Source organism: Xyrauchen texanus, chromosome 29 (genome assembly GCF_025860055.1).
Source record: "Xyrauchen texanus isolate HMW12.3.18 chromosome 29, RBS_HiC_50CHRs, whole genome shotgun sequence".
NCBI classification, from domain to species: domain Eukaryota; kingdom Metazoa; phylum Chordata; class Actinopteri; order Cypriniformes; family Catostomidae; genus Xyrauchen; species Xyrauchen texanus.
In genome coordinates, this window is record NC_068304.1 from 24,512,567 (window position 1) to 24,539,889 (window position 27,323).

Genomic DNA, 27,323 nt, shown 5'->3' on the forward strand with positions numbered 1-27,323 from the left:
TGCAATTCCTTGTGTCTGAAAGGCAATCCCCTTCCTACTTTAAACAAAAATAAATCTTGAAATACAGAGCTCATGTCTTTCTTACATGGTTAAAAGCTAAGCAACAATTATGTAAAGTATTATTTCAAACAATGATTACTGTATTTTATCATATGACATAACTCAAGGAACATATCAAAACTGTTTCATTAATCAAGTGAAAATATTTAATTTGATACATTCATGGGAACACAAAATGCTAAGCTACACATGAGACCGGGCACATGAAGTAATACGTTGGAATGATGCTAGAAGCTACCTCCCCCTTCATTTGCTAGGGGGAGCACAACAGCTGCTGTTGAAGCAGACATACCAGCCAGACTGTCCTTATATGGCTACTGACATCACATATGGGGAGAACTAAACTCTGACCTGAATTGTCATTGGCTGTGTATCCTAGACAAAGGCCCAATCAAATCTCAGAATTAAGTCATAAGACCTCCAAAATACTTCCTGCTTCCACTGCCTGTAGTTCCAAACACCTTTTATGTAATGCTGCAACTAATACAAGACAGCATAAAGCAAGAGCCATTTGATGACTTTGAGGCACTCCAGCCATTAAATTAATACAGTATCATACAGGGATTAAACAGAATAGTGTTTTATGTTGAGCTAAGCTCTGTGATAACATAAAATATAAAGCATATCGGCTTTACAATTTAAAAAGAATGCATCTATAAAATCTTTCAGCTCTTACAGCTACATTAATGTTTAGAAAATGGCTTCCTGAACAAAACAACAGTAAAGCCATGCTTCTAAGTAAATCAAATTGATAGGTGCTCTATAAGCGTCTTTAACACTCAAGAAATTGTTTTCTTTCAACCTGTAAATGTTGGTAAACATGGGTGTAATGCATTATTAAGTATTACTGTACTTTTTAAAAATTGATTGCTCAAATTCAGTCATTTAGTTATTTCTTATGTAATTGTGTTAAATACTGTATACAACAATTCTATATAAAACAACAATTCTATATAAAACAATAGTGAATATAAAATCTAAATTTAACGTCTAATGTTAAAATGTATGTTTTCTAATTTAATGCAGCCCCCTTAAATACTTTGGCCAATTCATGAATAATTTATTTGATTTTATATTATTTATTTGAAACAATTAAAATAAACAGCTCAATATCTATCCTTGTATTTTTCACCTCATCAAGGTTGATAAGGGTTTTAGAAAGTAATAAGTAATGCAATTATTTTTTAGACAGAGTAATTAAGTACAGGTTACACATTAATTACACTGTAGAAAATGTAATTAGTAGTAATTACTTTTTAGAGTAACTAACCCCAAACTGATTCAAGAGAACCTATACACTGGAACTATTATATAAAAATAGCTGCATTAAGCTTGTGCAGAATGTTGTATAGAAAGTTAAGGTGTTATTTTTTTTTTTTATCTAGTTTTCTTTTTGCCCCATTTAGAATGTATCACTTCAGAATAAAACTGACAGGCACAGTCCTATTAATTGGACAGGCCATAAGCCCTACATAACTTAGCACATCAAAACATTCCTGTGTTCAATTATATAATATTTTTAGACAGATATGATATCCACTTTGATATAACAGGGTAAGGCATACCTGTCAACACTCCCATTTTTCCCGGGAGTCTCCCGTATTTCACACCCATCTCCCGACCCCCACCCGTTTTGTTATTTCTCCAGGGAAACTCCCGTAATTTGTATGGCCCAAACCTCGTTAAATGAATAATCACATCAATATATTATTCCAAGGTTGTCCAGTTGCCAGATCTTGTATGAAACGCATCCTACTGACACAATCAACACATCATACAAATTTCAACCTATTTGTGACCTCAACCTGGCAACCTACAACCCAGTTGCGCTGTTTCTATCTGTCCATGTAGTAGACGAGGGAAGTTGAATCAAGCATCACTGGTAGATGGGAGAAGACTCAGGTGGTGCTCCGGTGACAAAATAAAATAAAAATATATATTATATATATACACGTGTAAATTTAACAACTTTTTTACAAAGTTACAGTAAAATGTAGTAAATATAGTTCTAATAAGTGTTTATTCTTTTTTTATATACCAATGTTATGTTTATATTAAATTACTTTATTAAATTGTTTAATATATCTGCATCGTATATCACCCTGCTTTCTGGATGTCAGTTAAATCACTTGTAAAGACACTGTAAAATTTTTCCTTCCACTGCATTTTCCAATAAGGACAGGACAGCCTTCTTTTTGATTGGGTGTGAGGGGAAATTAGGGTACATAGTTATTTACAATAGATAATTTGTATTGTAGCATCATCAGTTGTCTTTTCGGTGCAAACAAAAATGTAGTTTTGTTGGAGACCATTATGACTCAAACCTTTTGGTCATCAACAATGGGAATAATTAATACATCTTTATTTTTTCATTCTAAAAACATGCCAACATATTTTAAGGAACATTAATGTATACAGTTTGTTTTTTCCTTGTGGTTTTAGTTTGGAATAAATAATTGTGTTCAGCATGTCATTAATTAATATGGTAATATGAGGTAACACCACATGTCATTATGTAATTCTACATAAAGATATGATACCTTAAAGCCTATAATATACAGATCATAATTTGCACAGGTATTGTGAGACCAAACAAATAACACATAAGTATACACCATCCTTTTATTATTTCACAAAACACTGTCAAGTATTTAAACTTCCTGTAAATGTAATGGCCTGTCAGAAAGAAAGAGAAAAAAATTGTACAGGAAAAACAAAACAAAAAACAACAACAACAACTAGGGTTCAGTGCTACATGTACTAATGTTAAAACAAAAAGTAAGGTTATGTTAAACACAAAGGCCCACCTGTAGAAAAAAAAAAACACCCTAACTTTTATTTGTATGTTGTGGATATCATTAAAATGGTAAATTCCAAAATTATTGGCTCTGCATAAAACTGAACAATATCTGTATACGGGGACTGCAACATTAATTGATAGCTATCAATTGCTCAACAGTTTCTGAACACGTGATATGAGAGAAAAACGGTATAAATGTTATTAACCTAACATAGAGTGGTGCAATGCAGCACAAACTAATCAGACATGGCCATTCCATATTCACTTTAAAACTTTTGACAATTTTAAAACATTACAATTTGCAAGTAGCCTACTGCTCAAATCTCTATACAAACACTGAGTATCTTAAGTACAGATTTTTGTAAAGTCCGTCAGTAAGGCCCATAGGCCTTGTATTCAGTTTTAGAAATGCATGCAAAATTAGGGTGAGGCTATACATCTATGCCAAGGTCAGTGATCCGAAACCCAAAACTTTCTCGGACACTGTGGTTTAAACAAATGCACAGGTGGATCACAATCATGCTTGTAAATGTAAACAATCAAGACAGATGTTAAAAAAGGAGAAAAATATGAAAGATCGTACCTGGAAGCATTGCTTTGGGTCGAGCCTTCTTTGTCCTGCTTTTTATTCTTATTCTTCATGCTTTTGTCTTAGGTTTTTGTTAATGAAGGTCTTTTGTCAGATATTGACTGTCAAAAGTTGAAAGTGGGATGAACCATCGAGTCAGTCGGCTTTTAAGGACAGCAAAAAAAAAAGAAGAAGAAAAAAAAAAAAAGTCCTGCCGTTGCGACATATGGAAAAAAGCAACTTGGACTCAGACGATTAAAAATAAATAAATGTTTACATTATATATTAAGGTTTAAAGCAGCCGAATTGAAATGACACCTGCTTGACTCTATTCGATGTCAAATAACACGTGTCGATGGCATTTCAAGGCAATAGATTCACACTGGCACATGCATAAATTCTTACTGCGTCATGAGACAAAGGACGATTAAAACATCACGATGAAACTAAATCAAGTAGACAACAGAAAAGAAACAATGTAAACATACCTATTCCATTGACAGAAGGATTGTAGCAGTACATTCAAAGCTCACAAAAAATAGCTTTGTTTGGCCATTAGAGCAAAGCAAACAAAATCTAAAATATTCCATGACTCTTGATGAAAATAATAATCGGAATAATACTCGAAACGAAAAATAGTAAGATTAATCCAAGGCTGGCTATTTCACTGGAGTGTGTGTGAGATGAGCCCAGCAGAGCGCACTAAGAATGGAGGACCGCCATGGCTGCCAGTACAAGGCAGTGAAAACAACGACCTGGCCACTCTACGCACGCAGCTAAGCATTTTTAGACTAAGCAAAGTCACAAAATCTATGCATCAACCTTTCTAGATTCCAAAACGTAAAAAATGAACAAATTCGCGCAACTATAGTGTCCTGGGCGGAACTGGAAGTTCACCAAAGTTGAGACACAAGTGCTAAAGAGAGCCGTGCGAGGCTCCACGTTCTCCCCTTCCCAAGGTTCATCCGCCATCAAACGCGCCTTCCCAGCTCTGAGCGCTTTAGCCTTTCATTGACATTCTCTCCATTTACCCAGAGTTCAGGAGATGAACCAAAGTCCCACCCCTTTTATTTGAAATAAAAACTAGTTATTTTACAGATAAATTAAAATGGTAAAAGTTAATACTAAACAACAGTTATGGTATTGGAGCCAATTATTAGTAGGCACCAAGGGCAGTTTTATCCTTTTTCTTTATGATATGAATATATCTGAAGCCTTCACTTCCTGCACAGACAGGAAGTGAGACACAAGGAGCCATTTTGCAATATTGGACTACACTGGACACCATTTGGCCATTTTAACCCTTAGCTTTGTAAGTGTAATTGTATCATATTATTTTAACAGTAATTTTAAAGATGACAGTTGCAGGTACTGAAGCTTTTGCAGCGGCTACTTCTGAGCAAATGCGTAATTGTTTTAATTAAACAAGAAATGTGTGGTTGTATCCTTGAATGCAATAGATTATTTATGCACCATAAATCCTGAAAATATTTTGCATGTTGCGTACTTCGCGTTGGGACACAACGAACAAATTTATCTGCCCCCTCAAAAAAATATCTGAAAGGCCAGTTAAAGACTTAACATAAACCCTTATGTATTTTTTTATATATCAGCTAACTACAGCAAGCTTGTCAATAAACGTTAACAATTTATAGTAACACGTTCAAAAGTCAGAGAAAAGTAAATAAATCTGGACTTTGATGTATTAAGCTTGTATGTTTAGCACAAAGATAAAATTTAATAAAAAAATTCTCCATCCAAATACAGCAAGTGGAAATTGTTCAATCATGAATATTTTATTAAAAAATAAATAAATAAATAAAATAATAGCAAAATAGCATATTGAAAATTTGAAATACAGGCATAATTTCATTGATACAAACACAGAAGTAGAGTGAGCTCAGGAACATGTAAAATACATACAATTGTTGAGCACATAAGCAAATCAAACAAATTAAACGTGTCTTTCTTTCCGAATCCAAAAGCAAAATCTGTGCCGCCATCTTCCTCAAAAAGCAGAAGTCTCCACATGACTGTCCAGAATTGGTTCTTAATGAAATCAAAAAGGAAAAACATGTAAACCTCCAATGTATTCTTCATGATAGCTTTTCATAAAAACTAATGTACAGCTATGGTATGGCTACTTAAAAATCAATCAAAAGACTAAATGATTTCATAAACCAGTCATACTATATAGAACATATTTTTATATATATTTCTTTAGCTAGACTAGTGATTAAAGCTCAAGAAAGTTTTAGACAGATTCCTCGTCCCTCGAGGTAGCTTTAAATCATCAATTAGGGTGACTTCAACATTGATTGACATGCACAACTCCACCATTGAAAGTATGATGATAGTCAATTACAAAATAAATGAATTGTTCTCAATATATGCATGTTGGACGATAATATCCTAGCAAAAGCACACTTATCAAGTTGACGCAGATGCTTTTATGAGATTTCATTACTTTCACCTAAATAAGTTTGCGAAAGATGTGCTATTCATGCAATTTAAGCATTATCACAAGAAACACTACATAAACCATTTCAACTGGCAGAAAACTATAAAGTCTCTGTAACAAATTTACTCCATGTTAGTCAAAGTTGCTTGACAATAGACCAGCATTTCAGATGTTCCCAACATATATTACAAGAATATACACACCACATCAACTATTTTAAAACAGATGTCTGTCATTTAGCTTTGTTTTCTGTGGTTAGCCATTTCTAGCTATAGTTGTTTCTCAAAAAGGTATCTTCTCATGTATTATTGGCCATTCTTGTTGATGCAAGAACAGTGTGGTATAAAAAATACAATTAGTTGAGGTCAAATTATACTTCGGTTGTCCGCATTGCTGATTGCAAAGTGATGCGAATTTAGTCATCAGAACAGTCTGCAAGGACTGTCCGCATTTGGCCCATTGTCGGCAAATTTTTGTACTGTACAAAAAGTGTATCATAGTGCTTATGCAAACACATTCATATTAGCTTGTGGTCAACAGAGCACAATCCGAAACATGAAAAACAAAGTGTATCTGGGCCTTTAGCATTGCATTGAAAAGAATGGCTGAAACATATCCATACTATGTAATAATATTGTTATTATAGTGAACAAACAACAAAGTTTGCAAATCAGATTAGTCTTTCATATTCAATGGCCATTCATATGAAGACTCTAGGGTATAACGTAAATTTCAATTTCAGAAGCGATTGAAGGGCCAAATGGAAATGAAATGGAAATTGCCAAGTGAATAAGACTCAAACTTGAATGAAATTAGAACTTCCTTCTCAATGAATGAATGGCATTTACTCACTGCTTGAAAATGTCACAAAGCCTAATTACTCATAATTTATTGTAAGTGTTGAATGATGAACCAAATTACAATTAAACTTTAAACATTGTTTGGAACAACTTCCAGAATCTGGCATATTTCAAAAGTAAAAAAAAACAAAAACAAGGACAGACTTCGTTTTATCCAGTGGGAATTTACTGGATAATGAAAAGTAGGTGTTATATACTACAGTTGAACAGCTGGTTGAAGGGGAGGGGTTAAAAAGGTAACTTATTTGTGACATGGTCCAAAAAGTAGTGTAGTTTCAGATATGAATTGTGCACAATAAGACCAGGAATGTGCATTGAAAACATGACATTATTCGAAAAGTCACATTGTTTCGAACCATGAATAGAGCGCATTGAACAGATTGGCACAAGATTACAGGAACAGGCATTGAAAATGTAACGTTGTTACGTAGTCAAGTCAGTTTCAAAATGAATGTGCACAATAAGACCAGGAACGCGCATTGAAACATGACATTATTCGAAAAGTCACATTGTTTCGAACCATGAATCGTGCACTGTACGACTAGAACGTGCATTGAACAGAATTGTGCACAAGATTACCAGGAACAGGCATTGAAAATGTAAACGTTTGTTACGTAGTCCGAAGTCAGTTTCAAAAATGAATTGTGCACAATAAGACCAGGAACGTGCATTGAAAACGTGACATTATCCAAAAAGTTGCATTGTTTCAAACATGAATCCTATACAATAAAGATCAGAAAAGTGCTTTCAAAAGAATTGTACACAAGATGACCAGGAACGTACATTGAAAATGTAAACGATGTGACATTGTCTGAAAAGTCAGTTTCATACATGAATTGTGCACAATAAGACCAGGAATGTGCATTGAAAAGGTGAATGATTTTTGACATTGTCTGAAAAGTCAGTTTCAGACATGAATTGTGCACAATTAGACAAGGAACGTGCATTGAAAAGTTAAAGGTCCCCTGACATGAAAGTTTCACTTTCTGAGGTTTTTTAACATTAATATTAGCTCCCCTAGCCTGTATTTGGTCCCCTCGTGTCTAGAATTTTCAGTCAGTGTAAACCGAGTTTTGGCTATCTTTCTCTGCCTGTGAGAAAATGAGATCTCAGACGGGCTGATCTTGAATCTCCCCCTATATGACGTCATATAGGGGGTGGTTACCTCCTCCTTCTCTGCTTTGCCCGCCCAGAGAATTTGACCCGCCAATGAGAAAACGAGCTAGGAAGTACGAACGCGCGTGCGCGATTTTAGTTTATCCTCGAGAGATATCATGGCGTGTGACCGATCGAAGCACAAAAGTTGCTCAATAATTGAATGCACAAATGATCACAGAAGTCTTTTTTTTACTACTTTCATCCAATCCCCAGAAGGATCAATGGATAAATTTCATTTACTCGGTCAAAGTAGAGCGAAGTTGTGGAGGGCTTTCTCGGTTACCATGGATTTCTAAAAGCTATTGACTGCGTTCGCAGCTTTGACTGAACGTAGGCTATTTGTAAGAGAAATCCCACCACTTTGAAGGAAAACGACCATCGCGCGAAACATTGCGCTGACAGTTCTCATACGCACTGAATAACAGCTCACACGCTGCGGTGTTCGCACTTCACGAGGTGAACAACTCCGAAAGGTAATTTTTCTCTCTTTTTTTAGGAGAGGTAAAGGTTTTACTGTTGATATTTCTTTAAAGATGTAGATATTAACACTTTAATATTGTCTTATGGTGTGAATGAGTGTGAAAAGATGAGTTCGCAACATCTGAACGACTGCGTGTCTAAGTGCCATTGCAATATATCCAATGTAAACACCCACACTACACCTTGCCCCACCTTTCTCCTCCTCATTAGCATTTAAAACTACAGACACCGAAACGGCACGTCTGAAGGAAAGCTCATTATGGGTTGGCTTGTAGTGGCTATAATTCTGTACCAAGGCTGAATTTTGTAAAAGAGATTTCAGATACAGTACTAGGGACCACTAAGGCCTATATCAAAGCCTACAAAAAGAAGCATGTCAGGGGACCTTTAAATCGGAGTCAATTTTGACTTCAAGATTGGGCTGCACAATTAATTGTAAAACTAATAGCGATTACAGCTGCCACGATTATGTAATCGGGAAAACTGACTATTACAGTGTTCAATTTAAGTCTGCTCCTGTTGCGTCAATGGTTTCCATTTACAACATGTTTTTGCAGCGGTTGAGTATTCCAACCAAAACATGTCTGTTGAGCAATGAAGCGGCAATGGCCAATCAGAGCCGCTTAGATTAGTCCTCCATCCTATCAGTAATGACAACAGATCCTAATGCACAAGTTTTAAACCATCTGAATGCCCACATGCTTGCTTTATATTCTTAATCCGTTCGCGCAGCGCACAAAAATTAATACAGAAGAAAAATCACCTGACACTTGAAAAGAAGCTGTAGAACAAGACCGAAAAGCACTTTGTAAATATTTTGTATTCACTGCATATTGCACCACTCGCTTTAAACGTAGATGTTAAAAACATTGCAAATGAGCAACACGACAAAACTAAAACCATCCTGTTCTAATCAAGGTGCAGACAAGGTGTAAATAATGTATTTATTACGCTGATTAGACAGCTTTGTCTCAAAAAGTGTAAACCTGCAGTGAGTGACCGCAGGCATTGTAATGGGAGAGTTTGTCAGGTTGCTCGATTTCGGTGTACAATTTATTAATGTAATAACAGTTATGTTATGTTAATAAGTAGGCCAATGTGAATTTGTTTTGTACAAAATAGCAATAAAATTCAGTTTCAAGTGAGTTTTGGAGGTGTAGCCACCATAAGAATATGGCATGAATAGCATATTTCAGGAATCAACGTCATTGTATTCTGCTCTTATAAGACCCATTTGCCACGCAGCTGGTATTGGTAGATTTAACATTTTCACGAATCGCACAAACTACGATCGCAAATGACTTTTTAATTTCCACAACGCAACCACGGAGGCCACAAATGATCGAACGATGATCTTACATGGACAAGATCACCATTGAAGATCAGACGGGATGAATGGTCCCGTCTAGCCACCAAAGGGCTTACTGAACGCAGTAACTTGATTTAAATCATCTGTTAATAAGTTTGAATATGGCATATTATTTACTGTAAGTGGACTAATTATTTAAGCAGTAATTTAGCAATAATTCTATTTATTCTATACAATAGATATCAATCTAAAATAATTTTCATTTGCCTTACCTTAACAAACATTATTACAATATAAAATACAATACAATATAATGCTTAAAAGAAACTGGAGCGTAGCTCATATCCACCATTGACATCTGCTACTCTGAAGAACCACACGGTTGCTTACATTGTGACGTCACAGTAATTTAAAAAATGTAATCGACATTAATAATCGAAATTACAATAATCGAAAATTGTGATTTTTGATATAATCGTGCTGCCCTACTTTAAGATCGTGTTTTGCATTTCCATTAGAAATTAAGGTTATGGTATTGAATCTCTATTCACCATTTAATTTCACTACAATAACTAGGTCGCAGCTCCAATTAACCAGCCACTTTATGTGAAGGACATGGGACCAAAGACTGGAGAAGGCACACCATTTCATGTGCAATGGTTAGAGACCAAGTTCTGTTCCTTCAAAGATTTGTGTCAGCAAATAAACAATCCATCCCAATCCCAAAATCAAAAAGTTGAGCACAATTCTACCCATGTCATACAAGCAATGTACCTGTAATGCACAACAAGGTATGGAACAGCCAATTACAAAAAAGGAGGTCAGTTGTGACACAGAATCAAGAAACGTGTAAAACAAATTTCACAAAAGCTGAACCGGCCCCACTGAAAAAGACCACCGATCAGAAGTTGTTGATCTTAAGCAAGGTTTCCACAGAATACAAGATTCAATAATGAAGGCACCCAAGCATGCCCCAGGTTATGCTCAGGTTCTAAAGAGAAGGAAATGTGTCATCAATACAAAGTGAAAAAGTGGAACATGTAGCTGTAACTGGAAGCCCTTTCCAATAAACATCCTTAGAGCATTTGAAAGGTTCAGGATTTTTTTATTTACTTTTTGTATAAACTTAAGAAACTGTATCAACGTTTTGTGACAAAATGGCCATTTTATGTTGAGTACAATATGCTCAAAACCACTTCAGGCCAAATTATGAATTGAAGCATAATGACAGACATAAGAGGTCACGCTATTTTAATACACATAACACTGCAAGGACTTACAGATTAGTCTTCTCTTCCTTGGACAATTGCTGAGGTATCCTCAGGCAAAGTTAATCTGCAAAGAGAAAGATAATCACTGAGATCTGAGGCATAACACGTATGAACCTTCTTTCCTCTGATTTAATTTAATTTGTGTGAATTGTGAGTAGCATGATTCAATTTAAGTAAAACATGATGTCATCCATTTGGCAGTGGACAGCACAAGAGTTCAGGCAGTGAGCAGCAATATAGATGGATACTGGCATCTTTGGTAAAAACACACTGCAGAAAACTTAATGTGTCTGAAATTAATTCCGACCATTCAGCTAAACCAGGTTTGTGACAGGACAATGTGCTTCTAGATTGCCTTTAAACTATAATGTTTTTTCTGTCTAAAAATACTTCATTAATCACAGGGGTTAAAGTGAAAGAAAATCCTGAGCCTGACCTTTTTTTTGGTGGGGGGGACTGCACAGACAGACTTATCTTCAAATATTGACGATAATAACAAAAATACAGTAACAAGAGCTTAAAATGCTTAAAAAAAACTGGTAAACTGAGACTGAGATGGACAGATTCACTTCTCTTCAATGATTATGCTTTGCACCATTTATTTAAAAGTAATATGTCAAATAATGTGTTTTCTTCTGAACAATAACAAGTGCTTAAATAACAAGTGCTCAAAGTGCTAAAGAACTGAACTGCTAAACTGAAGATTAGAAGTGAAAATCAAGGCCATTATCACTTATTTTTTCTTTTTTTCCAGGTTGTAAGCAAAGTCCTGCAAACTCGTTCTTTTTAAGACATTTGGACCAGAAGATGGAGTGTTCATGTAACTCGCATGTTGATTTGAAACCGACAGGCTAGTTAACGCTTTTTTGTCTTCTGCTAGTTTTCACAGGGTGACCAGTGGCTGCGAAATTCTGAATGACAAATCATGTTCTGCACGTATTTTTAAAATCGCAGACACGGTCAGTCATAGACAACGGTGTGTCAGCTGTAACAGTTGCTCCGGCAACGTCGTGGTAAGTTTGAGTGCACGGGCAGCGGCTCTATGACCGGAGTCTAAATCATGACGAGCAAGCACTGTCTTACCACTGCTGGCATACAGTAGCTTCCTCGAGCAAATCGGGCTCGCTCAGTTTCTGGCACCAACTGCCAAAAGGCTCGCCATCTCTACTTTCTTCAATCCACGCCCAGCGCCATTTATTTTTGAGTCCTTTATCTATTGCTAGGACATCATCCCCAGGCTTCATAAACTTAAGCTCCATTTCACCGACAACGCTAAAGTGAGATTGACGTATGGGTGTCAATCATACTCTGTTGCCAGGACCCGCCCTTCTCTGCTTCTGATAGGCTTGTAACGTTAGTTAGAGCATATGATTGGTAGGTGAAATAAACTGACTAGAAAATATTAAACCGCATGCGCAGGTTCCCAAATATAATTTTATTTTTTTCCCTCACGGCTGCACGCCGGAGATCCGGCAGGGTGCCGGAATACTTTAAGCCCTGTAATCAGCATGTTTTAAGTCTTTCACAAACAGATTTTTTGTGTGAAAATGAATCAAAGATCATCACTCGCATAAATGGCAAAAAAAAAAATAAAAAATTATTTTACTAGTAGAATAGTGAAGGTTCTTATGAGAAAGTTTCCATTATTTGATAGTCTGAATACTTAACTTAGATAGGCCTACTTAACTTTAGCTAACAGCATTTTTAAGCTTCACTATTGTGCTGTACATTGTTGTTGGTAGATTTTCATTTTAAGGAAAATATAAAAATGGTCATTCAGACTTTAATATTTTCAAATATTTCTCTCAGGGGATACCCCTGAACCACCAAACAATATATTTTCTTAAGTCACAAGGCCTCCTATGGCCCTTGGGTATCTAAAAATATCGTAATACTGGACTGTTGCCATTCAGCTTCAAAACAAACAGTTGCTTTTATCTGTTTTTTTTTTCCTTCTCCCCAGTTTGGAATGCCCAATTCCCAATGCGCTCCAAGTCCTCGTGGTGGCGGAGTGACTCGCCTCAAACCAGATGGCAGAGGATAAATCTCAGATGCCTCCATGTCAGAAACTGTCAATCCGCACAACTTATCACATGGCTTGAGCGCGTTACCACGGAGACGTAGCATGTGGAGGCTTCAAGCTACTCTCCGCGGCATCAATGCACAACTCACCAAGCGCCCCACCGAGAACACCACATTATGGTGACCACGAGGAGGTTACCCCATGTGACTCTTCCCTTCCTAGCAACCTGGCAATTTGGTTGTTTAGGAGACCTGGCTGGAGTCACTCAGCACACCCTGGATTCAAACTCACGACTCCAGGGGTGGTAGTCAGCAGCAATACTCGCTGAGTTACCCAGGCTCTAGTTGCTTTTAACTTTTAATATTTATAACAGTGCTCTTGATTGATGAACTCAATCGAAATATTTAAATCTTTTGGTAGAAGATCCCCCAAACCACACTATTTTGGCCATGTCTCTGGAGCCCCAATGTCCTAATCCTTGCCCAGTTTTAAGAGACCGTTTTGACTTTGTAAAGAGGGGAAAAAAAAAACCCATCAAAGTACTATTACTGTCAACTTGGAAATTCAGTTAGGCCAACCATTTAAAAAAAAAATGACCATTCCTTGTGTCATTTCATATCTATACTGACAATTGTCAGGAACTTTGCTAGGAAGGAAATCTAGAGACCAGATCTCTTGGAACTTTAATTGAATACCCCTGTTCTAGAGCTTCTTCATGACAGCAACAGCTCAAATGTTAGTAGAGCCACCTTGTGGACCCACTAATAAGTGCATGTGCATACACAGTATTTCAGAGTAGTGGTCGACCGATTTTTTAATGGCTGATGCTCATATTCAGACCGCATGATACAATGCCGATTACACAATTTAATAAAGTAAATAAACATAAAATTGCTAAAGAAAAAAAATAGAAACAAAAAGAAAATGTATTTAGCACTAGATTTACTCAATTTCACACAAAACTATTTTTTTTAGGTTATTTTTTTACAAGGTTAATGTATCTTAAAATGGTAGATAGCAGTTTCTTATGATTTCTGTTTAATCACCAAATTGTATTAATTTATTTGCACATTAAATTTGTTTAAATATATTTGTAAGGAAATAACAGTACACACAGTAGTGCAGCAACCATGGATAACATGTCCACATAAGCAATCGCATTTTCTCAAAACACACCGAATCAAACCAATTGTACACACGTGCATAGAGAATACGACATTTACTTATAGCGCACTTGAAGCGCTTTTACTTTGAAGTTGCAATCGGCCGAAACCAGGAAAAATTCTGCCTCCGGAGGCAGGATGAAAATAAGGGGTTTTTCAAACTGTTAGGAGACCAGTTTCCATAAGAGTTCCATTCATTCAAAACAGTTGTCAGTTAAGCCATTAACTGATTAAAGGTGCAATAAGTAAAAAAAAGAGCCCTTCTCTGACTTCCTAGGTTGCCTATTAAAGCCTGTAGACCGCTTTTCATGCAAAGGGAGCGGGTCGCTTTTGCCGGGAAAATCCAAAGGATATGACGTTTATGAACGCTCCCGAGAGCCTTGCCTCAGTGCTTCTGCTATTTAACAGTGACAACAAACTGCAACACTAGGTAACGTTATCTTAGAGATAAAATTCAGCAAACGTCTGGCTCCCAGCACAACACCGACAACTCAAGAGTAAGCAAAATAAAAATCTACTGAATCCCGTCTGGCTAAGCGGGAACGTGATCATGGTCAAGCGAAAACTAGAGTGAACATCAGCAGGGCATTTGATTCCTTATTAATGGTTAATACTTCGGTACCAAGTTGACACTAAAATAAAAAATATATAACCATACCAGTGTTTCTACAGTCAGGCATGAAAACTGGTCAGGGGTAAAAAAGGTGAGAAGAAAACGGTAGCAAAAAAATCCAATCCGATCGACTTTATATACTGTATATAGCACATTTTAATTTTTCTCATTCATTTCACATTTGCTGCACAAAGAATAAATTGAAAATATAGTAACACATAAAACATACAAAATATGGGGGCCATTTTAATGTGTGGAGGCAAGTATTTACACAAAACACATTATTTTTTCTTTTTCGCCTGAACCAGAATCTCAAGGGCCCGTAAAAACAGTCCTCGCAAGGGAGCATTTCTGCTCCAGGCTCAAACAAATTGAATTATTAATGCAGAACGGATAATTGTTAATTTATCATTAGCCTACTGCTTCACTAAAAATGGAAATTCAGCATTTAAAGCATGCCATAAGTTAGGGCTGGGCAATTGCCAAAGAAATCTGAATTTTGGGGCTAAATGGCGATGGTATAATCTCAGTATTTAACTTTTTTTTTTTTAAATCTGTATTTAATTTAAACAAAAAAAAAGTTATTTCATATCCTGGTACATATTGTCCTACAAACAATGTTCATATTGAAGGCTATGAAAACAAACAGTGAATGCAACCTTTCAGTCTATCCAAAAAAGGGGTTAAATCACATTACACTCTAACATTGCAAACATTACGATCTAAAAACAAAATAATGCTTTTTAAAGAAGTAGTAAAATTTACTAAACTTAAAATGAAAATAAAAACAAAACTGATATCATAAAAATACACTTGTAGGTTTGAAATTCTCTAGCACATTTATGTTAACCATCAACAACAAATATTCAACAACAAATATATTAGCAAAATCTATTTATTATTTAGTGTTAATGTATATTTTAGTCAGAATTATTGCGCTCCTATTCTATTGCGCTCCGTCTGTTCGGCGCGCATGCTCGTTCACGGAAGTTTAGCCTGCTGAAGGCTCGTCCACTCATGACCTCAAAATGGAAATATTTGCATAACTTTCTAACATTTACAGATGGAGAATATGTCTGTGGAATCAAGTAAGTTATGCACTGAGGAAATTATTGGAAGTCACGTCGTTAAATATTATTAATAGAGGTATATTTTTTCCACCAATCGCTGCACAAGTTAAGGTCACGTACTGTATGAAAGCACGTTAGTGCGAGCCCTCCCGGAACCCATAGAGAATGCAAATAACATTGTAAGCTAACTTACCTCAGGCTTGCTTTTCGACGTGCAGAACTGTCTTTGTTCGGCAGTGTGTCCAGTTGTCAGATTCGCGGTGTGACTTTGAAAAAAATTCTGCCGTACTCTCTGACTTCGGATTGGCTGTCAGTCGGCATTAGGAATGATGATTGGTATTTAAAGCCGCGAAGTTTATGGTAACTATAGAGATATAGCAGGTACTCTGACTCGGATTGGCTGTCAGTCGGCATTAGGAATGATGATTGGTATTTAAAGCCGCGAAGTTTATGGTAACTATAGAGATATAGCAGGTACTCTGACTCGGATTGGCTGTCAGGTTTCGGCATTAGGAATGATGACTGGTTTTTAAAGCCGCGAAGTTTATGGTAACTATAGATACATCACACACACCCCAACACCCCCCCCAAATGTTTTTTCATCGGATCTGCACAAGTCACGTAGGTGACCCATTTTTTTTAAAACGGCGAAATTCGCCGAAAGGTGAGGAGTTTTCATGCCTGTACAGTACCGAGCACAGACTCAATTCGGTCCTCGTGCACTGTCAGAATAACACACGGCTGCTTTCAAATGCTCACATGCTTATTTGAGTGTTTTGGTACTCCTTTTACACAGAAATGGAAAATTACTCAAATTAAAATTGTGAGATGTCCTAATGTGATGTCAACGTGTGATTATTAAAATGCAAATGGATGCGATTAAATAAATATACAGTCTGCATGTGCTGCACACTGCAAAGTGAATGTGTGATGCTGCTTGTGCTGAAAACCCCAAATTTTTTGGGCATCATGCACTTTTTTTATTGTAGATGACAGAAGAGAGTACTGATTTACTGTGACGCATGCAGCGCCATTTTGTGCTTCAGTCACACTGGGTCATATAAACAATGTCTTACCCAGAAGTTCGAAACTATGGTTAATTTTGATGATAAACTAAACTAGGAAAACATTTGTGTTTAAAAAGTTTTTCATAATCTGCCCAACTCACAATATCATGCAATACAGTGGCAGGTTTAATAGAAATTTAATTCTATTAATAACTGCAAGATTTAACTTCAAAAAGGTTTGTATAAAATTTGTTTCGTTCAACAAATGTTAGCTAGCAAGTAGCTAATCATTAACGTTACGTTAACAAAAAGTTATGGTAATAAAAAATATATATATATATATATGGTTGCCAGAGCAAATTCAAATTCTAGATTTCTTTTGACAGGTTCCATATTTAATATCTGGGGCGGGAATATGTGCATTTCACAATTTATTGTTGCGGACTACTTTTTGAAAATGTAAATGATTGAGATCACTCTCCTACTCTATATCTAATTTTATTGTTTTGTGGTCACATTGTGGAAAAAACTGCCATTCTACATATTCTTGAGGCCAAATTCAGGCATTTATGGACTCAAAGCATATGAAAACATAGCATATGGTTAGCTCTTAAGTAAATAAAACTAAAATAAATAAAATGTTCACTGCTGTAATACTTTTTCAAAGGGTTTCTTTACATTGCAATACTTACATTGGAAACACTTTTCGTTGTCAGTCTTCAATGCAAGGTAGATCACAAACCTTTAAGTGACACAAGGATTATATTAGATTTGATTCATACTACAATTAAATTTAGAGCACAACCTAGTGGTGATCAAATATAACAAGGTAATTAAGGCGCACAGGATTGCGCAAAGACAATCTACAGATCATACTCTAGAAACTAAAGTACATTATTGATACTCACGTTAACCATGCATGACAAATCAACCAAACTCCCATCATCCTTCATCCAGTTGTTCTGATGCCTGTACGTGGGGGGGAAATGAGAATTCAGTTTTAGGAAAACTATTTTAAACATTTACACTCACTTCAGAATCAAAATGTTAAAAATAAATGATTTAGTCATGCAGTTTCTCTGCATAAAATACATAAGGTAGACTTTGAACCGTTAAAACATTATTCTGAATCCTCTATGGTAAAATGACAGTACTTAATATGCACAAAATAAACATAAATCAAAAATCTCCAACAAATGGAATCATCACTGAAAGTTTGTTTATTTTCATTTATTCTTACATGTAACATTAGATTGTAAAAATGTTTGAGTAAAAAGTTGGTTCTATACGTAGATATTAACAGCCCAGAACACATGATATTTTAAAACTAACATTTTAGACTATGGATAGACTAAATAAAAATAGTACGGTTAAGTTATACCATTGCTTTTCTATTAAGTACTAGTAACAACCTTTGAAGAAAATCCATTTTAATAAGATAACATTTTTAAATTTATCAATAATAGTACACATTTTGGGCAATTAGTACTTTAAACAGTACCAAACGTGTGAAAATTGTCTTTACCAAAATGGAAAAATAGAAAGTGTAAGTTTGAGTTTTACGTTTTTTTTTATAAAAAATACAATTCTCTTGTGGTCCACAACGGGTTAAAAGCCAACACCCTATTATTTAACATCGAAAAACACAGCATAAATGTATTTCAAAACAAAATAAATACAAGTTGATACATTTACCTGTGTTCATTATCTACTGGAAAATGAACATTAAATGAATATACATTTAAATAATATATGTTATGCATATAACAATATAATCGTAAAATAAAGTAAAACATAAAAATTACAAACTAATTCCTACGGCAAGTCGACATTTCCTAAATGTCCTCTGTATAAATTAAATAAGGAAAATCAGAAGGAAAAAAAATCATATTTATAAGACATTAACACACAATAAATGCATTGAAATATTCAATAAAATTGTTTATTCAAGAAAATAATTTGAAATCAACCTGAAGATACCCAAACTGTTGTGACTGGAGATGGTACGTTCAAAACATTCAAAATGTTTTTTTACAACATTTACATTTTAATAATTGTTCCGGCTTATGCGTGTTACAAGGACATTTTTTCCTGTCAAGGACAAAGCAAATTTAAAATACGTAGACAGTTAAATTCTTATTTCTCGTCGTTGGTGTCAGCTGAAATATTCACATGTTTCCTGTAACATAGCCAAGTATTGTTTTTCTAAAAAAATGTTTCGATCAGGAAATCGTCGATTTACTCGACGGAATACCATTTATCAGTCCATGGCCATTTTACAACACCTCGTCGAACACTCCCGTCTTCCACCATGTTTGGTGCGTCACTTCAACGGCTCAAACACGTTAATAAGTTACATCCTATAGTGAAATTTTACCTTAATACCACCGTTGAGATCTGCTCTTTCATCTGAGCGTGTCGACATCATCCTTTCCGTTAATATATTTCGTTTTAATAGGATCTTCTCTCTCAGTTCGCGCTGCGCCACCATCTTCAACCTCAACTGCTATCTCTTCTCTCCAGTCTGCGCTCGTCGTCTTCTATGCCTGTGCTGTTGTACTGGGTGGACAACCCCCTGTGCTACAACGTAAGCGCAGTCAACTTCCTCTCACTGCAGCATTATGGGTAGAAGAAACACAGCATCCATTGGATACATAATAACTTAAGGGATCGTAAACATTTTATAGACAACGACAAATAATAATACGCATTCCTGTTCCTATAATAAACAGTAACGTTTGATAGCTTTAAAATAATTTATATTTATCAACAGTACACTAATTTTATTTTAGGATTAGTATTTTGGATATAATAACAAATTTACTGAGGTATTCTGTAGTCGTGGAGAAACAACATTTCAATGTCTTGTATAAAAACTAGCCTACTTTATTGAGAGATCCAGGTGAGCCAAAACAAGCTGCCACTCCAGCAAGGCTATATTAATTTAAATGTCCCTTAAATTAATAGTCACAAATTAGAAAATTAATAAAGATTTTTAGAATAATATCTCCATAATAATTTCATCACTGCAAGTGAAAGGTGGCCAGGACTTTGATGCACCAAAAAGCACATAAAGGCAACATAAAAGTTATCCAGTGGTTTCATTCATGTCTTTTGAAATAATCCAATCAGTTTAGGGTGATAATAGACCAAATTATTACTTGTTTTTCACTGTACATATTGCCATTGCAGTCTCTTCAAGCTTGATTACACTTCCTAGTGCTTGATGCATGTGCAGAGTGCTAGATGGCGCTTGGAGGAGTAATCGAGCTTAAAATCATGATTGCAAATGAGACTGCAGATGTCAAGATTTAAAGTTATAAAGGATTTATATTCTGGCCTGTTCTCATCCAAAATCAATTAGATCACTTCAGAAGCCATGGATTAAACACTCTGGAGTTGTAGATTATTTTATGCTGCCTTTATGTGCTTTTTGGAGCTTAAAAGTTTTGGTCACTATTCGCTTGCATAGTTTGGACCTACAGAGCTGAGATATTCTTCTAAATATCTTTTTTGTTTTATGCAGAAAAAAGAAACTCACATCTGTCATGAGGCTTTGAGTAAATGATGAGAGAATTTTAGTTCTCTTACGAGAGGTTAAGCTAGCTTACGCTACGGGAAAGATTCATCTTTTCTGAGATATTGAAGCCAAAAAATTATCCTTAATTTTGTATCCATTGTCAACGCAGTGCGGCAGCTGCAGACCTTGAGCGGGCTAGCTAGCGAGCTCATTGGCTGCTCTGCGGCAACTGCTGCAGCCTATAGACGAGCTTGGGCAAACTCGCATCCAATGAGAGGCGTCCGCGCGCTCACTGCATCAAAGCCCGCCAAAAAGGGCGTGACTACAGTGCATATAAGCGTAGTTCGTAGGCTGGAACCCCGATTTTCATCTCTTCAGCGAAGCTCTTCGCATCTCTGAACTGGAAGCCGCGTCGCCGTTCGAGGGGCATCTAGCAAGCGTGGACAGCGCTCGAAGAAGCCGGCCGTCTTCGCCACCTTCAGCCATCCTGCGAGCTACGCCATCCGGCGACGTATCCTTTTTTAGAGCAAGCTAAGTTCCTCAGCGAACTTCACAAAAGAGTATCGAGCGTCTTTTTAAAGATGCCTCGCACTTCCTGCGGCTCATGCCGCGCTCCTCTCAGCGCCGGAGACCGACACATCATCTGCGCTCTCTGCCTGGGACTGGGGCATGCAGAGCTCGCCCTCGCTGACGGCGGATGCGACCTCTGCGAGGAGCTTCGATGTCGACCCTGCGGGCTCGACTCGAAGTATGCAAAACCGAGCTGCCGCGCCTTCTGTTTCGCCGCGCCGAAGAAGCGCCGCTCCCAAAGGCTGCCGGAACCGGTTTTAGAAGCGACTGTCTCGCCGGAGCCCCTCCCTCGAGCATCGCGTTCACCCTCCCCGCCCCGGAGCCGCGCAGTTGCCGCCCGGCGGCGCACTGCTGCCACCTCGGAGAGCGAGGCGGAGGACAAAGGCTGCTGTTCCATCATGGCTTCGGACAGCAGGAGTGGTCACAAGCCTCCTCAACGGCCCAGGAATCCAGCAGGACCCGCGCCGAGTCGAAGGGGAACTGATACGCCTCCTCACACAGGCTGTCGACCGCCTCGGGCTCGAGTGGTCACCGCCCTCTGAGCAGGCTCCCAACAGACTCGATGGCTGTTTTCTTCAAAGCCGTCACCGCGCCAGCGGCGCTCCTTCCTGCCGGAACTCCACACCGAGCTCTCTAAATCGTGGAGCAGCGCTCTCTCGGCCAGGACTCGATCCCACGTCTCCACCGCTCTCGCTTCAGTGGACGGCGCCGCCGAAGGGCTACTATTCCATCCCCTGGTCGAGGATTCGGTAGCAGCACACCTTTGCCCGCCCTCCGCGAGATGGCGGTCTAAACCAGTGCTCCCGTCTAAGGCCTGCAGAACTACTTCCGCCTGTGTTGGCGCGCCTATTCCGCCGCCCGGCCAAGCCGCATCTGCTCTGCATTCCATGGCCGTCTTGCAGATCCTCCAAGCGGACCTTCTTCGGGAGTGGGATGAGAGAGGCAGGCACCCAGAGGCTGTTACAGATCTAAGGAGCGCGACGGACCTCGCCCTTCAGCGCCACCAAAGCTGCAGCCCAAGCTATAGGGAAGTGCATGGCCTCGCTGACTGTAACCGAGAGACACCTGTGGCTAACGCTAGCCGACATGGGAGAAACTGAAGCTCCACGTTACTCAGCGCTGCTCTCTCCGTCCGGTCTCTTCGGTTCCGTGGTAAGTGGCATTGTTGACCGTTTTTCGGAAGTCCAGAAAGCCACCCAAGCCATGAATCTCTTCCTGCCTCGCCGCGCTAGCTCCTCTGCAGGCCGCCCACGTAACCAGCCTCCTGCACGAGCATCTTCACAGCGCCCAGCTCAACAAAGCCAGACTTCCCAGCGCTGACAGGGCGGACGCCCCAGATCGCGCTCAGACAGCCGCCGTAGACCACCGCCCCTCGGCCTAAGATTGCGCTGAAACCTGAACAACCGAAGTCCTCCTAGCTTTGTTGAACAAACGACAACCATCAAAGCTTCGCCCCCTGTCAGTCCCCTTCTCTCAGGCTACTGCAGTGGTGAATTTAGCAGCCAACAAGCCGGTGACACTGCCCGCTTGCCTGCACTCAAACGCCGTTTTCACGGCGACCCAAATAAATCTTGTAAAGAGCAAACATGTCTTATGTGTAGAAAATGTGCCCACAACCCTGTGTTCGCCCCTACACACAAGCATAACACATCCGTGCCCCTATCAGAGCACGCTCTCATAAAGCGATTACTGAACCGCTCGAGCGTCAGAGTCAATGAAGGCGCCCACAAATGCGTCATGGCGCCCATTCTCTGGCCGCTCTGTCACACGACCAGCCCTATGTGTAGAAAACGTGCCCACAATCCAGTGTTCACTTCTGCACACAAGCACTGCATGTCTCGTGTCCCCACCAGAGCACGCTCACATAAAGCGATTCACGAACCGCTCGAGCGCTAGAGTCAATAAATGCGCCCACGAATACGTCGCGGCGCCCATTCTCTGCCCGCTCTGTTACACGGCCAGCAAACATTCCTCTGTGTGTAAGTCCCGTGCCCATGACTATGCTTACGCATCACGTAACAGATGTGACTCTTTCCCCATTCATTCCAATCGGAAGTCACTCACAAAACAGCCTGTTCATGCTGTCTGCGAGCAATCATGCATAAACACACTAAACGCGCTCACACATTTTGTTCAGCTCTGTGTCGCGGCAATCAGAGCGAATTGGCCATTCACCCTCTAGCGTTACAGCTTCAAAGCGTGGGAAGCTATTCCAGGGATATCCAAGTGGGTGTTAAGCACAGTACAACAGGGCTATTTGCTACAGTTCGATCGCCGCCCTCCTCGCTTCAGAGCTGGCTCGAAACCACTGTGAACACGGAAGCAGCGTGCATGCTTCGTTCAGAAATAGCAAGCCTTCTGTGCAAAAGGGCCATAGAGAAAGTGCCACCCTCTCTGAGCGAGTCGGGGCTTTACAGCCGTTATTTTCTTGTTCCCAAGAAAGACGGCGGCCTCAGACCCATATTAGATCTCAGGGTTTTGAACAAGGTGCTTGCAAAAGACCATTCAAAATGCTTACAATCAGGAAACTCCTCGGGCATGTGCGCCAGGGGACTGGTTTATTTCTCTCGATCTGAAAGATGCATACTTTCAGATTCAGGTAAATCCCGTCACAGGCCATTCTTGAGATTACGCCGGCGGCCATGTTTATCAATACACCGTCCTCCCGTTCGGCCTGTCCTTAGCACCCGTACTTTCACGAAGTGCATGGATGCGGCGCTCGCACCCCTCGCGGAGTTGGGGTTTGCGAATTTTGAACTATTTGGACGACTGGCTGATTATGGCACAGTCACATATGGAGCTTCTGTCTCACAGAGCAGTTCTCCTCAGCCATCTGAACAGTTTGGGTCTTGCAGTCAATTGGACCAAGAGCTCACTACAGCCCAGTCAGACAATTTCCTTCCTTGGAATAGAACTAGACTCCGTGGCAATGGCGGCTCGCTTATCTACACAGCGGCGCCGTGTTCAGCGACTAGCCGCATCTTTTCAGATGAACAGCCTCACGCCTCTGAAGAAATTCCAGAGAGTGCTAGGTTACATGGCCTCAGCCGCAGCAGTACTTCAGCTGGGTTTACTGCACATCGCCCGCTTCAGCATTGGCTAAGCACCCGGCGTCTCGCCGGGCTTGGGCCACAGGCCTAGCCCATCAAGGTGACTCAGACCTGTTTTTCAGCTCTGCAGCCTTGGACAGTGGCCGAGTGGTATCAGCGAGGAGTGACAATGGGAGCTGTATCTCGCCGAAAAAGTCATCTCGACAGGCAGCGTCCAACACGGGTTGGGCGCGGTCTCGCGAGGGCTCTCCGGTTTTCGGCCTATGGTCAGTTCAGGAAAAGCTCCTTCACATAAATTGTCTGGAAATGATAGCGGTCGAGTATGCGCTCGTGCGCTTTCTCCGGTCATTCAGGGTCACCACGTCCTGGTCCGTTCGGACAACAGATCTGTGGTATCCTACCTAAACCGTCAGGGCGGTGTCAGATCCAGGAACCTTTTCCATCTGGCGGAACGCATACTGAGTTGGTCCCAGTGCCACCTGCGCTCGCTGAGGGCGACGCGCGTGCCAGGCCACCTGAGCGGCGGCCCGGACAGACTGTCCAGAGACAATATTCCCCAGGGGAATGGTCCCTGCACGCTCAAACAGTCCAGGCGTTATGGCACCTATTCGGCAGAGCAGAGATAGACCTCTTTGCGTCAGAAGAGAACTCTCACTGCCCGATATTTTTCTCGAGCGAGGGCCGCTGGCCCAGGACTGGCCCAGGCGCCGCTTCGCCTTCCCCCGTCTGCGCTATTGCCACAGGTAATGCAGAGGATCAGGGAAGCAGCGTCACTCTGTGCTCCTCATAGCCCGCGTTGGGAGAATCAGACATGGTTCCCGGAGCTTACGCAGCTGTCACTGACAGCGCCGTGGCCCATCCCAATGAGAGCAGATCTCCTCTCTCAAGCTCGCGGCACAATCCGGCATCCCCACCCAGAGCTGGGCTGCATGCGTGGGTGATCAACGACTACCCGTCGCTCTGCCAGAAGGAGTAATAAATACCATTATACACGCTAGAGCCCCTTCCACAAGACGACTCTATGCGTCAAAATGGTCTGTGTTCTCAAAATGGTGCACCGACAGAGACCTGGACCCGCGGACATGTGGGGTGTCGTCAGCTGCTCGTATTTCTACAAGAGCTGCTGGATAAGGGCAGATCCCCATCCACGCTCAAAGTGTATGTGGCAGCCGTTGCGGCGTTCGCTGAACCCCTGCACGGCCAGTCATGGGGAAAAAGCGAGCTGGTCATCCGCTTCCTTAGGGGAGCTAGAAGGATGAACCCCAGCGCCCCCATCGGTTCCTATCTGGGATCTTTCTATAGTTCTCGAAACTATGAAAGCCCCCTTTCGAACCACTTCAATCCGTGGATTTGAAATACCTTTCACTCAAAACCGTTTTCTGACTGCCCTGTCATCAGTCAAACGTGTGGGAGACCTTCACGCGCTGTCTGTCAGCGCTGTGTGTCTTGAGTTTGCACCAAGTGACTCCAAGGTCATTTTAAAACCTAGACACGGCTATGTTCCCAAGGTGCTCGGTACTCCTTTCAGAGCACAGGTCATTTCCCTAAAGGCGCTACTAGCATCCGATAGCGAACGCGACGCCAATCTCCTTTGCCCAGTCAGAGCACTGAGATTGTATACCGCGCGCTCCGCCGCTTTCAGACACTCTGAGCAGCTTTTCGTTGGCGCACCAAAGGTCTCGCCGCCTCGAAACAGACACTATCTAGATGGATACTCGTTCCCTCATCTAGAGAGAACCGAGGTTACGTTAGGTAACCGATACGTTTTTCTGTAAACTACTCCTTTAAGTAGAATGTAGTGTTGTACTGTCTATTAATGCATACAGTGCTTTCAGTAAACAGTACTTTTTCCAATGCAGCAAGAATTAACAAGAAAAAACCTATTTGCACTATGCAGGTATTGTATGAGCAGTAGCAGAACCTTAGCTCTGTCCAAAAGGCTCATTTCCATCTTCTCCAACAGCTAGTCTGTTGGTAACTTAGCAACTGTAATTGGATCAGCCCTTGGCTGTCTCCTCCTTCTCGTAAATCCTGCCACATATATGTTGGCTAATGCACCAGGTGGCTTCTCTTATAGGTAGGCCATCAAGCTTACCACACACTACTGTGTGTGTGTAAGCAAGACTCGACAATTAATTTTGACAGACAGACAGACAGACAGACAGATAGATAGATAGATAGATAGATAGATAGATAGATAGATAGATAGATAGATAGATAGATAGATAGATAGATAGATAGATAGATAGATAGATAGATAGATAGATAGATACCAAATATTCATAGATTAGAAAGAGGTGTACAAGCCAGTGGTGTTATATGTACTGGTGTTATTTGTGTCACATTATACTAGATGTAAAGCAAAAAGCAGTTCTTTAATAACTAGTTTAACAATATTTGAGAGGTGACATACATTTAAATATCCTAAATAGACATTCAAATCCACTGTCGTGTATTGGAAGGAGGGGGCACATGTCCCCATCATGCATCTGTCCTTGTTTATATAGGCCTACTTTATTAATGCTGAAAATAATTTTGTATGAGATACCTTGCAATTGCGTGGCTTCGAGTCTGACATATTGAGACAAAAAACTGAAGCCCGTCTCCGTTGTACAAGTTGGTATCGCCCAACTAGACGGCAGTGTCACGTGTTACCTGTTACTTTTCTCAGCATTTCAGATGAGCAGATAAGGGTACATTTTTTATGAAACAATACCCTTAATGCTTTTTCTGAATGTTTCATATGATACAGTGTATAAATATTTAAAAAGTATGCATTGAATTAGGGATGACAATTTATACGGTTTTACTGTTAACTGAGATAAAAAATATAACGGTTAATTTAACCGTAAGAATTTAGAAACCACGGTTAAAACTGTGAAATGCTTTATTTACACGTGGCAAAATATTTTTCCACGTTGCATCTTGTGTGTGTATATCAGTTTTCTTATTTTAGGGCTTTGCTTAGCGTCCACATATCCCCCAGAAATACGTCCACTTAGACAATTGTTAAAGGATATGCATTTTTGCATAATACAATTAGTAAATAATTGTAAAAATGGTTAACAGCAATTTTTGTTTTCTCAAGACGGTAATCGAAGTGTCAAAAACTTACTCCAGAAGACTGTAGTAGAAAGATCTATTGGGTTTCCGTGTAGACTGCGCCATCATGTGTCATAATTTAAACTAATCTTCCTGTGCATGCTTACTCGTTTACACAGAGCGTGAAAGAATGTGGGCATACCTTGGGAAAAATTAGGAAATGTTCCACAAACATGAATATATATTAATCTCAAAGTTGGTCCAGAATTAACAACTAAAGTAAATAGTAATAATAATA

General features: G+C 39.6%; 1 protein-coding gene across 5 annotated transcripts in view; it reads right to left on the reverse strand.

Annotated features, from left to right (window-relative positions):
* Window positions 1-19,496, reverse strand: part of LOC127623269 (chromodomain-helicase-DNA-binding protein 2-like) — a 45,304-nt gene extending 25,808 nt beyond the window's left edge. For 3 of the 5 annotated variants that reach the window (XM_052097649.1, XM_052097648.1, XM_052097650.1), the window contains exons 1-5: window positions 19,221-19,495; window positions 17,752-17,812; window positions 17,536-17,585; window positions 10,977-11,031; window positions 3,444-5,477 (exon numbers count right to left, since the gene is read on the reverse strand). In XM_052097649.1, coding sequence (XP_051953609.1) covers window positions 3,444-3,502 — 59 coding nt within the window. In that variant the 5' untranslated portion in view covers window positions 3,503-5,477; window positions 10,977-11,031; window positions 17,536-17,585; window positions 17,752-17,812; window positions 19,221-19,495. Of the gene's footprint in view, window positions 1-3,443; window positions 5,478-10,976; window positions 11,032-17,535; window positions 17,586-17,751; window positions 17,813-19,220 lie in introns of all 5 variants that reach the window. The other 2 variants (XM_052097646.1, XM_052097651.1) reach the window with 2 other exon arrangements.
* Window positions 19,497-27,323: the final 7,827 nt, after the last annotated feature.